Source organism: Octodon degus, unplaced genomic scaffold (assembly GCF_000260255.1).
Source record: "Octodon degus isolate 3935 unplaced genomic scaffold, OctDeg1.0 scaffold00010, whole genome shotgun sequence".
Taxonomy (NCBI): domain Eukaryota; kingdom Metazoa; phylum Chordata; class Mammalia; order Rodentia; family Octodontidae; genus Octodon; species Octodon degus.
In genome coordinates, this window is record NW_004524586.1 from 19,430,951 (window position 1) to 19,444,288 (window position 13,338).

The following is a 13,338-nucleotide window of genomic DNA, read 5'->3' on the forward strand; positions in this document are numbered from 1 at the left end:
AAATAAATAAATAAATAAATAAATAAATAAATGGGACAAATAGTAACTTCACAGGGATCAAAGTTACCGTTACTAATGATGGAAGAAAATGACACAGGAGGTACATGGCATCATTTCCACATGATCCCTGTCAAAACTGCATAATCTAAATTAAAGCATGGAGAAATATCAGCGAAACCAAATGGAGGAGCGTCCTGTGGAATAACTGGCCATCATGCACCAGCAGTATCACAGCCAGCAAAGACAAAGAAGACTGAATGTCTCAGAGTAAAGGTCACCAGGGGACATAAATGTTAAATGCAACAGCCCCCTCCTTGTAAATGCTAGGCAAGCTCTTTACCACTGAGCTATCTATCACTAACTCACAAATGATATTTATTTATTTGTTTGTTTGTTTTGGCAGAACCGGGGATTGAACTCAGACCCTTGCGCTTGCCAGGGAAGCGCTTACTCCACTGAGCCATCTCCCCGGCCACCCCACAAACAATTTTTAAAATGGCTATCGGTTTCCCATTACTGAAGCTCAGGGATGCGTACCTGGAGGTTCCTGTGCTGCCCCATCTGTGCAGCTACTTCAAAAGTCCTATTATGAGTGTTATAAAAGATGCCACGGAAATGTAACAATCACACGCTGAGCCAGTCCTTGTCTGGACTGGATCCCAACAAGTCAACTGCAAAAGAACACTTCTGCATTAGGGGCATGGCTCAGTGGTACAGTGCTTGCCTAGCATGTGTGTGCTCCATCCTAGCAATACAAAAAAGGAAAACACACACACACTTTGGAAACAAGGGAATTGAAATATGAATTGGCATTAGATCATAAGGAATTAGTCTTGATTTTTAAAGGCAGTTCTTACAGTTAAAAATGCACATGACATAACATTCATCGCTGTGACAGTTGAAAGTGTTCAATCTGCAGACATTAAGTCTGGTGAGTGTCGTACAACCATCACAGATCTCCATCCAGTTCCAGGGCTGGGGAGATAGCTCGGCAGTCTAAGTGCCTGCCTGGGGAGCGCAAGGACCCGGGTTCGATCCCTGGTACAATCCCTGGTACCACATGCTGTGCCGGCTCCACATCATGCAGGCCACCAAAACTGGTGCTGCATGCCTGTAATCCCAGTTCTCAGGAGGCTGAGACAGGAGGATCATTACAAGTCTCAACTGTGAAGTGAGACCTGATATCCAAAAAAAACCCAAACAAAAAACCCACAATGATCCAGTGCCAGAATGCTTTTATCACCCCAGAAAGTGTCCCCACACCCATGAAGCAGTGCTCCACATTCTCGAGTGTCCCCACACCCTAGTGGCTATTAATCTGCCTTCTCTTGAGACAGAATTACCCATTCTTGACGTCTCATATAAATGGAATCACACACCATGTGTCCTCTTGAGACTGGCTTCCTTCTTTCATTTAGCACAATGTTTTCAAGCTCCATCCATGTTACATTATGTGCCAGTGCTTTGTTCCTTTTCATGGCTAAATAATATTTCATGGTATGAACAGACCACATTTAAGCATTCACTGGCTGACAGGCAAGCACCTGCACTGTTTCCATCTTTTGGTTATTATAAACACAGGTAAAGATTAAAACAAACATTCACATACAAGTTTTTGATAGAACATCTGTTTCAGTTCTTCTGGATATATACTGGGGGATGGACAGAATTGCTGTATTATATGCTAAACTCTCTGCTTAATGCTAAAGAACCACCAAATACTCTTTTGGGGCACTGGTACTTGCTGTGACACTCCTATCACCAAGATATGAGGGTTTCAGTTTCTCTATATTATCACCAATACCTGTTACTTTCCATTTCTTTTCTTAAAATAGCCACTGTGAGGACATGAAATGCTGTTGTCTGGGTTCTCATTTGCATTCCCCTACTGGGCAAGGGTACCAGGCATCTTCACATGCGTTACCTGACCACCGCTAGGGGCTCTAATGCCTTGTAGCTAAATGCAAAATGCCATCAGTTTTAAAAGCCATACTGCAATAAGAACGGTAATAAGTCTGAGATTTGCTTTAAAATATGATAGTAAAAAGATAAGTTCTTTAAGAGAAAGAAAAGGGCTAAAGGAAGGGGTATAAATCAGGTCAAAAATGAACCTAGTTGATGGCCAGACAATGAGCACTGTCTTATTCTCTCCACTTCTGTATATGCTGAAATTTTTTACAATAGGGGCTGGGGAGATGGCTCAGTGGAGTAAGCGCTTCCCTGGCAAGTGCAAGAACCTGAGTTCAATCCCTGGTTCCACCACAACAAAACAAAACAAAACAAAAAAACACCAAGTAAATTTGTTACAATAAAAAGGAAGTTCTGCCTGTTCCTACCTGGTGGGCCTCCACGCCCATCACTTGCAGGGCACTCTGGAAAAACTCTGGGGAAGGTTTCCCCACCACCTCAGCTTCAACACCACAGGCATACTGAGAGAGAGAGAAAGAGAAGGACACAGCATGGGTTAGGGATCAAGAGCAGGTAGGTGTACAACCATGGAAAGGAGTCTCAATGTGTCCCCAAGGATCAGGCCCTGACCAGATGGGACACTGTGTGAACATCATGAGTCCGCAGTGGGCTGCCTGGGCTGCTTGGGGCATTTACCAGCACTGCTGGCACCCACCCAAAGGCCTATCCAAGTGTCCCACAGGTGACAGCCACAAGGCCTGAGAACCAGGAGACCAGGGTTCTTAACGGCTTACTCAGCTGCAAATGCACTCACCCGTCTGCCTCACCCCCAAGCCCCACTTCCGGCTCCATCACAGACTCACCTAGCAGAGGTCCAGGGCCCCACCCACCCACATATCTGCCCATCTCACCCCGCTGAGGGCAGGCAGGCAGGAGCTGCTGCACTATGAGGCTGGGGGTGACCTGAGCTGACCTGGGACAGCAGGCCCAAGAGGGGTCAGCTGAGGAGACAGAGGTCAGAGTGGAGGCAAAGGATTGACCACAGATGGCCTTGTGACTGGAGGAGAGGGTTGGGAAGGAGGTCAGTAAGGAGGCTGGAGCGGTCAGCACAGACGGGGAAGCCACTGGTCAAAGAGGCTATCGGCAGAGTGTGCCGGGAGGGTAGGGCAGCAGAGCAGATGGGGACGGGGACAGACTCGGGGGGCAGAGGAGAGTAGAGCAATATGGAGGCAGGCAAGAGGCCAGACCTCAGATGAGAAGGAATGAGTGGCTAGAAGCCCAAACAGGAGGGCCTGCTTTGTGGAACCAGCATGGCCCCCTGAACACAGGACACACCCTCTTTTTCCAGAAAGATCTGAAACATCCAGCTCTGAAGAGGGCTGGGACAGAACCAGGGCCAGTACCTCGAGGGCCTTCATATAGGCTCCAACGTCCAGCATCAAGCCTGAGGTCTCCTTATAGTAGCGTCTAGGAGAGAGCAGAGGGGACAAAGTGAGCTGAGCCATGGGTGCAGGTGATGGCACACTGAGAGTGACCAAGGGAGGTCAGCACAGCGGAGCCCAGGGCCAGAGACTCTGGGGATCCACAGGTCATTCAGAGTGGCCCCTGCTGCCAGCCTCGAAGGGACCCCACACAATGATTAAGTAGGAAGCCCTGGGGAGAGATGGATCGAGCTGCTAACACAGAGAAAGATAAGTGACCTGTGTTCTGGGAAGGGACATCAGGCCCATGGATCCGAGTAAATCCCTTACTGCTAATAATTAACCCCTAATTGCTACCCGAAGAAGAAAACTCCATTAGTTCCACAGCACCCTGCTGCATCGCACGTTAGCTGAGGTCAAGCGAGGTGCCAGGTTTCGTGGGCACCAGATGCTTCTGGGAGACGACAAGCATGTCTTGCCCCGTGTGTGAGGCCGAGGTGGGCTCAGCTCGCAGAAGCGTCTCTTCAGATGATTGCATTGCTCCTGTGAGCACTGTGTGCTTCCCAGCAGTGGGCCTGAGCCAGGGCCCCAGAGGCTAGCCAGTCTGCCCCAAGTCAGGCCTGAGCCTCGGGGCAGACATGGGCCCTGTCAGTCACACGGCAGGCCAGTCCCAGGCTCTCTAAGCAACGCTGCTGGACCACAGGGAGGGGAGAAGGTGGCTCGACCTGTGCTGCTCTAAACAGACTCAACATTCAAGGAAAGGGGCTGATTTTAGAATGATTAGTTGCCCTGCCACCCACATTAGTTTCTCTTGTCCTATTCCCTGCCCTTCATATTTAGGGACATTAAAGATGTGTCTGGCAAGAGAGACACATGAAGCAAGTTGACTTCAGGATGCAAATCCTCTACTTGTTTCCCAACAGTGATTTTAGGCTGCTTAAGCTTCTGGGCCTCCGTTTCCTAATGTGTAAAATGAACAAAACAACAAACCTATGTCATGTATTGCTGTGAAGTTTGAAAAAAAAAAAAAAAGGTAGACAACTTTATTATGACAACTTCATTAGTCAGGTCTAGAATTTGGGGGGGGGTGTTAAAAATAATTTTTTCAGGCCTGGGGAGATAGCTCAGTAGAACAGGTGGGTCCTGAGTTCAATCCCTGGTACCGCAAAACAAAACAAAACAAAAATAATAATAATAGGGGCTGGTGAGATGGCTCAGTGGTCTAAAGCACCTACTTGGAACAAGTTCAGCAAAGCACAGGGACCACGGTTCGATCCCCCAGCACCACATGCCAGCCAGCCCCACCCCCTGGTGGGCTGAGCTGGCCACACACACACACACACACACATAAATTAAAAAAAAATAATAATAATAATTTTTCAGAGCCGGGGAGATGGCTCAGTAGAATAAGTGCTTGCCTGGCAAGCACAGGGGCCTGAGTTCAATCCCTGGTTCTGCCAAAAAAAATCTTTTCAGTTTATTTGAGACAGGGTCTTGCTATGTAGTTGAGGTTGGCCTTGAGCTCACTATGTAGCCCAGGCTGGGCTCGAACTCTTGATGACCTTCCTGCCTCAGGCTCCCGAGTGCTGGGATGAAACGTGTGTACTACTACAATTGGCTAATTTTTATTTTTTTTTATTAGTACATGTTGCAGTACATAATGATTACATTACTCATGAGGAATTTGTCTATGTACATAATACATATTAATTTTTTCATACCTCTCCTTTTCCTTTCCTTCGCTTCCCCTTCCCTTTGTCTTTTGGAGGTCCCTTTTTTGGACCCTTTTCCATTTGCAAAAGATCTAGCTCCTTATTTCATATATCTTTCACTTTGCTCTGTACCTATATTTTGGATTTCTTGTATAATAATTTGACTTATTTATATTTTTTGTCTTTTTGAGACAGGGTTTTGCTATGCAATTTAGCCTGGCCTTGAGCTCACTATGTAGCCCACGCTGGTCTTGAACTTGCAACAATCCTCCTGCCTCAGCCTCCTGAGTCTTGTGTAATAGTTTTAAAGAGACACTGACTGATGAAACAGTTGGCTGGGAAGGAGGTTGGTCGGACCACAGCTGGTCTTCCCTACTCAGTCCCCCAAAGCCAGTGACAGGCACAGCTATCCCACAGGTCCTCTGTGGATCTCAGAGAAAAAGGAAGGACACAGGCAATAATAAGGGAATCATGCCCTTTTGTACCCTGCTTGAGCTGGCAGCAGACACCCAAGGGGTAGGAAGATGGAGAGGTGTCCCACAGTAGAAACAAAGTTGAGCTCTGAAGCAGCGGGAGGCTACCCAGCTAAGTAGGAGAGGAGCATCCCGGCCCGGGGTGCATCTTGGAATCACGCAGAGCACCCTGTGCCACGCTGCCCCAGGCAAGAAGGGTCTGCAACAGGCCCTCCAAGCCTTGACCTCTGTTCCCCTGTCATCCTTGCTCCTTTGACCTCATGGAAGGAGGTCTATGGGTAGCCAGAAGAAAGAACCAAGGGGCACAGGGAGGGCCTCCCTAGGGAAACGACACATAGGAGCGAGCCAGGGGTAGAGCCATTCATGAGGAAAGAGCACACGAAACACTGGAGACACCTCCCAGCAGCAATGGGGAACTACCTAAAACAGCCATCCACTGTGTCCACTGCAGCTTTTTGGAGCTGAGCACTTTGGGTGCTTCTGGGCCCAAACTCAGAAGGAGATGGGATGCTAGGCAGATGGAAGCACACCCTTCTCATTCATAAAAACCCTCCTCAGGAGATGCCCAGGGAGCAACCCTAATGGCCTCCGATTCCCCAGTGTCTTCCTCCTAACAAGAAAGATACCTAGGGCTGGAGAGATGGCTCAGTGGTCTAAAGCACCTACTTGGAACAAGCTTGGCAAAGCACAAGGACCGCGGTTCAATCCTCCAGCACCACATGCCAGCCAGCCGCGCCCCCTGGTGGGCTGAGCTGGCCACACACACACACACACACACACACACAATAAATAAATGTTAAAAAAAAAAAAAATTAAAAAAGAAAGATACCTAGGGGCTGGTGAGATGGCTCAGTGGTCTAAAGCACCTACTTAGAACAAGCTTAGCAAAGCACAGGGACCGCGGTTCAATCCCCAGCACCACATGCCAGCCAGCGCCGCCCCCTGGTGGGCTGAGCTGGCCACACACGCACAAAATTAATTAATTAATTAATTTTTTTTAAAAGTATAAAAAAAAAAGAAAGATACCTGGACTTTCTTGCATTTAAATTTAACCCTGGATTGGAAGAAACTGAATGTACAGCTCAGAATACACGAAGAAAACCCTATCTTTCTTATGCTAACCTTTAGCATCCAAGAAGAACATGAGCTCTGGAAAATCAAAATTAAAACCTTCGTATTTCTCTCTCTTTTTTTTTTTAACTGAGTCAGGGTTGGTTTTTAGAAAACCCATTTTTATTCATTCAGGAAAATAAAAGGCCATGTGGAAGTCAACTATGGGCCAAAAACATTTTCAAAGCTATAATAAATGTGAGTCCTTAATTTTTCCCATATTCTAGAGACTGGATGTATTTCTCCTGCACCTTGACATAATACAGTGCGCAGCAGCCATGGACAGGCCCTGCATGCTGCAGCTGTAGGGGAAACTGGACCCTGGAAGGAACAGGACGAGGCGGGAGGAGCAGTCAGATCTGATTTCATGCTTTATTCTCCCGCTGATTCCGATTATTCAGCACAGCCTCCCTTCAAAATGACCACTTGACCTTTCCCAGAAGAGTCATTAACCTTCCATAGTCTGTCGCATAAACAGCTTAATTTTCTGACAGCAGCATGACAGAAGAAATTACAAAGCCAATTCCCACTCTCCAGTGCAAACAGATGCCAAATGTAAATCACTCCATTTCCAGGACGACATCCTGCCACAGCGCCACTGCCATTCCTGACTCCTCGGCAGCACACACACCCGCACGGTGATCTTCTAGCCGGGGACAGTACCTGACAGCAGCTCCTTCGGAACTCTTGGGCTGCCTGGAGAAGCTGTGATCTCAGAATGCTGTGGAGTCCTTTTTCTTTTCTTTTCTTTCTTTTTTTTTTTTTTTGGTGTTACCAGGGATTGAACTCAGGACCTTGCCCTTGCCAGGCTCCTTTTTCTAGTTTAAACGTGCCTCCCACGACCCAAGTCAAAACTCAGCTGCCAGAGACCCTGCTCATCTCTTACTAACCCGGCCTCCTGCTGCAGTATTACAGCTGACAGCAACTGATTCCTATCCTCTCTTCAGTAATGTACCGATTTCATCTATTACTCATAACCTGAAATAAAAACTTGTAATACTTAAGAAACAACTTTAAAGAAAAAAGTTTTAACATAAATGAGTCACCATAAAGGCCAGCTAAATAGCTCAGCAATTAAAGTGCCTGCTTAGGCAGACACAAGGACCAGGGTTCGATTCCTGGCGTGGCGTGGCGTGGCGTGCTGTGCCGGCCCTGCCTCTAGGGCACACTGAGATGGTGATTGAGACTGGGCATCGTGGCGCACGCCTGTAATCACAGCCCTCTGGGAGGCTGAACACAGGCGGATCACTATGAATCTGATCTATGTAGCGAGACCCTGTAGACCCTGTACTAAAAAAAAAAAGAAAGAAAGAAAAAAAAAAAAAGAAATGAGTCAACATAAAGCTTCTCTAGAGAAATGACAAACCAATTCTTCTTATTTCCTGGTAGGGATTAAAAACTCAATACCCATGGGCTGCGCACAGAGTGAGGTAAGCAAGCGAGGCGCTGCAGTTGGTCTCATACCAGTGACTGAGATGGTCACAGGTTGTAAGGGACCATGATGTTTAATTTTATACTACAATGTAGCTGGGCCCTGGCTGACAAGATAGGTAATCAAACATGATTCTAGACATTGCTGTGAAGATGTTTTTTGGGGGCTGGTGAGATGGCTCAGTGGTCTAAAGCAGCTACTTAGAATGAGCTTAGCAAAGCACAGGGACCGTGGTTCAATTCCGCAGCACCACATGCCAGCCAGCCCCGCCCCCTGGTGGGCTGAGCTGGCCACACACACACACACACACACACACACACAAATAAATAAAAATTTAAAAAAAATAAAAATTTAAAAAAAAATCTATTTTGGATGAGATCAATACTTAAATCAGTGAACTCAGAAGAAAACAGATCACCCTCCATGGTGCAGGTGGGTAAGTCCAATCGGCTGGAGGATTTAACGGGGTAGGCTAGTCTCCCGTAGGCAAAAAGGAACCCTGCCAACAGACAGCACTGGGGCCAAAGGGAAGTACAGTCCTTGCCCAAGGCTCTGTCTTGCTAGCCCTACTTAGCAGATTTTGGATTATGCCAGTTATGGGTTAGATATGAAGGACTGCCCACAAATGCTCATGGTTTGAGGGCTGGCTCCCTAGTGCAGCAACGTTCAGAGGTGGTGCCTAGAGAGCTGACTGGGTGAGGGCACTGGGTTAAATGGGTTAACACATTGACAAGTGTGCAGCCAAATGAGCTGTTAGGAGGTGGGGCACAGCTGGAGGGATTGGGTCCCTGGGGTGCGTTGTTGGGGGGTTCATGCCAGTGGTGACCACACGTGCTACAGTAGGCTGTTGGTTACCATTGAAAGCTCTAAAAGGCCCACCATAAAAAAAAAATTAAAGAAAAAGTTCTTAGGGCTGGGGAGATAGCTCAGTAGAATAAGTGCTTGCCTGGCAAGCACAGGGTCCTGAGTTCAATCCCCAGTACCGCAAAACAAACAAACAAAAAAAAAAAAAAAAAAAAAAAAAAAAAAAAACCTCTCCATAATCCATACCTGCCCGTTATTCTAACTCCATGTTTCTCAGCTTCCCACTGCACAGGGGAATAACTCCCTTCTGCTGTGCCCTTTTCCAATGATGGTTCTGACTGGAACCAGACAATTGTGCACTAAACCACTGAAATCATGAGTTAAAATAAACCTTTGCGCTTTTTAAATTGCTACCCTCTGGTATTGTGTCCTAGCAACTCAAAACTGACTAACATAGCACACCTCCACAATGAATCAATTGCTCTGTGATGTGTCCACATCCTATAGGTTCCCATTTCTCTAGAGAACCTCATTAGTACACTGAGCCTCTTTTATGTACATGATGCCTAAAACTATTTAGTTGCTAAGACTATGTATCCTACTCTGTTTCCTTACTTTCTTTTTTGGCAGAACTGGGGATTGAGGGCTGGAGAGATAGCTCAGTAGAATAAGTGCTTGCCCGGCAAGCGCAAGGACCTGAGTTCAATCCCTGGTTCTGGCAAAACAACAACAAAAAATAAATTAATTAATTAATTAACTTAGGGCTGGGGAGATGGCTCAGTAGAATAAGCGCTTCCCTGGCAAGCGCAAAGGTCTGAGTTCAATCCCTGGTTCTGCAAAATAAATAAATAAAGAAAGAAAGATAGTTCATAAAACAGAACTGGGGATTGAACTCAGGCCCTTGCGCTTGCCAGCAAACGCTTATTCTACTGAGCCATCTCCCCAGCCCTTTCTTTCTTGAAATTGCTTTTATTTTCCTATTTTTGATATACATAGTGTGAAGAAATGCAATAATGCTCCACTGTGACAAAAAACAACAAACAGCAGACAATAAATAGTAACTGATGTTGAAGACTGAGACAGGAAAAATAAGGAGTGTTGGGGTCTCTGGTTAATGGGAATTAATACATTCCTGGGAGCATCCAAGAAAATGGGGCTTAATACTGTTGAACCTTCTGACTGTTCAAAGGAATTCAGAAGTCTGGCTATATTACATAAAATCTCGCAATTTTTCACAGATTCAAAATTATTTAAGATCTTGGCGTATCAAGCATCTGCTCTAGAACGTAACCTAGAGGTAACAAGCAGAGGCCCTGCGGTTAGCCAGACCAGGCGGTGCTCCTGCTGGTACCAGCTCACCTGGGGAAGCCAGTCTTCGTACTTTATCCCTCCCACTCCCCACCTGCCTACAGCTCCCAGGGCTGTGGCCAGAATCAAATAAAATGGAGAACAGCAACTGATTCAGCACAGCCAGTGGCCAGATCAGAGGTCCCTCCCTGTCTACTCAAACAGCTGGACAGCTGGCAGATGCTGGGAGTGACCAGTCACCAGCAGAAATAAGGAGGGAAACACTTCCTCCGAGAAGGCCTGAGAATTCCCATAGTGAGAAGCCGTGATAGGGACTCCAAAGTGTCCTTGCAACATCAGAGCCCAGGAGTCTAGACTTTTAGTGGTTTCTCCTGATGACTGGATAAATCAGCACAGCTTTCTGGACAATAGCTGGGTAATGTACACCATAACCTCAAAAAAGCACACTCTGTACCTGCTCTGAAGACATCACCTAAATGTACAAAGATGCACCAAACAGTATTATTATTATTATTATTTTAAATTGTATTTATTTGTGTGTGTGTGTGTGTGTGTGTGTGTGTGTGTGTGGCCAGCTCAGCCCACCAGGGGGCGGGGCGGGCTGGCATGTGGTGCTGGGGGATTGAACCGCGGTCCCTTTGTTTTTGCTAAGCTTGTTCTAAGTAGGTGCTCTAGACCACTGAGCCATCTCACCAGCCCCCACACAGTTTTATTATAATAGAAAAACAGGGGGCCAGGGAGATGGCTCAGTAGAATAAGCACTTGCCTGGCAAGCGCAAGGTCCTGAGTTCAATCTCCAGTACTGCAAAAAGAAAAAAAAGAAAAGAAAAACAGAATAGTCACATAATGGATAACTATGTCACAGAGATATCTGTTCACCATGTGCAAAGTCATTCATAAAACCAGGTTTAGTGCACAACTAAAACCAAGTTATTAAATCAGCTCTAGTGTGATATTACTGCTGTGACTACTTCCATCTGTAAGGATTTGCTTGAAAGGACAGAAACCCAAATGTTGACATGGTTTTCCTTGTATAGTAACAATGAACATACCTTTCTATTTTCTCCTTTTACTCACTTGCATTTTCTAACTTATCTTCAAAGAACATGTGCTATCTGGGTGGTAAGAAAAGAGGTTAAGAAAATTAACCAGGGGCCGGGGAGATGGCTCAGTAGAATAAGCTCTTGCCTGGCAAGCATAAGGGCCTGAGTTCAATCCCCAGTTCCAAAAAAAAAGAAAGAAAGAAAGAAAAGAAAAGGGGCTGGGGAGATGGCTCAGTAGGATAAGCGCTTGACTGGCAAACGCAAGGATCTGAGTTCAATCCCCGGTTCTGCAAAAAAAAAAAAAAAACAAAAACAAAAAAACACCCAAATGCTGTTTTGTTTTAAGAACAAATGGCATTAATGGCTTAGATTTTGTACTTCCCCCAAAGGCTAACATGCCCAAGGTTTACTCCCCAGCTGATGTGGAGACAGTGAAACTTTTGAAGGCAGGGCCTAGTGAAAGAAGTTAGGGCACCGGGGTGTGCCCTGGAAGGGGAGCTGGGCCGCCACTCCTTCCTCTTTCTCTCTGCTCCCCAGCACCCAGGAGATGCACAGGTTTCTCCCACCACATCCTCTCACCGTGATGTCCTGCCTAAATGTACAAAGCTGCTTTGTACCACGCTTTACTGTAATAGAAAACCACAAGTAACCTTAATGTCCTCCAACAGGGATCAGTTAAACGACTACAGGATAGTCACGTAATGGATAACTATGCCACAGAGATATCCGTTCATCATGTGCAAAGTCATTCACAAAAGCTGACACAGATCATAAGGCATGTGCGAGAGACAAAGTGCTGGTCAGAAAGTCAGAACATTACAGAGACAGTGTTCCGTAATCAGAGACACCCAGAGCCCAGCCCAGAGCAACGCCTCAAGCCTATCTGTCACTGCTGAGGTGTTCCCTGGGGCCATTCTTCAACACCTTGTGCTATATCCTGGCCAGGCCACCTTCTCCTGTACTCCAAACTCGGGATGGCTCACATCTGGCCGCTGAGATCTCCACAATCTGCCCCCTGCCCTCCTACCCTCTCCCAGCTAAAGGTCCACACGGAAGCTTGATCACTAACTCTGAGGACAGAGTATTCTGCTTTCCTAAAAAAAAAAGTCATTGAAAGAAGGATGAGATGAAGAAGAAGAACAAGAGAGGAGGGAGATGGAGAAGGGTGCCCTGTTCTCCTTCCATACCACCTGGCTACATCCACCCTTGCTTGATTCTGGGTCAGAGAACCACAAAGCATCACCCAAAGCACCCAGAAATGCCTTTCCTTGGAGCCGACTTACCCTTTTCCCAGTGATATGAGCACAGGATTTTCCAGTTCCATGAGCACCTGGAAGGCTTTATTCATGTTTTTATAAGAAAAGGCATCACAAGCATCTGCAATCACGACACAGTTTGGGTTGGATGTGTCAATCTTATCAAATTCTGAGCGGATTTCTAGAGACAGAGAAAGGAAGAACGCAGTCAAGCCCCGAGATGACTTAGTTTACTTTCAGCTCCTACTGGGGACACTTTCTGTCTTTTATATCTCCCCTTTCTCAGAGGAATGAAGTCTCTGTTTCTTTTTACTAAATTAATTAGATTAAATTAATTTACAGGCACTAAGCACTCCTTTCCGATCCTCAGTTACAATGGGAGGTCCATCAGACAGGTAAGGAACCTCTTGGCCTCCCTCGTTACAGAGCTTGTTAGAAGAAAACTCGACTCGTACCCAGGAACCCCCAACGCCAGCGTTAGCCCCAGGAGTTCCTTACTTCAGTACTGAGACGACGTCCACAGCCATTGGCGCACACACCCTGCGGAGGAGCGGACTCTCACCCTCGCAGCTGCCTGCCAGCCCCCTTGAGAAGCCTTTTTCTTGCCCTCCTCTTTTGTCCTCCATTTTCAATTCATGTAGGGAAAGTTGCAAAAATAGAGTCATTGTCTTTACTTTTTAAGTTCCCAGAAGAAACATCTCTCTTGACATTAAATGCTGAGCTTCAGGATTTAAAAAAATGGAAGCAGGGGCTGGTGAGGTGGCTCAGTGGTCTAAAGCACCTACTTAGGACAAGCTTAGCAAAGCACAGGGACCTCGGTTCGATCCCCCAGCACCACATGCCAGCCAGCCCCGCCCCCTGGTGGGCTGAG

General features: G+C 46.6%; 1 protein-coding gene across 1 annotated transcript in view; it reads right to left on the reverse strand.

Moving 5' to 3' along the window:
* Lhpp (phospholysine phosphohistidine inorganic pyrophosphate phosphatase) overlaps positions 1-13,338 on the reverse strand; it is a 158,017-nt gene that overhangs the window by 123,197 nt on the left and 21,482 nt on the right. Inside the window, exons 3-5 of the mRNA XM_004625590.2 lie at positions 12,495-12,648; positions 3,312-3,375; positions 2,337-2,429 (exon numbers count right to left, since the gene is read on the reverse strand). Coding sequence (XP_004625647.1) covers positions 2,337-2,429; positions 3,312-3,375; positions 12,495-12,648 — 311 coding nt within the window. The remainder of the gene's footprint in view (positions 1-2,336; positions 2,430-3,311; positions 3,376-12,494; positions 12,649-13,338) is intronic.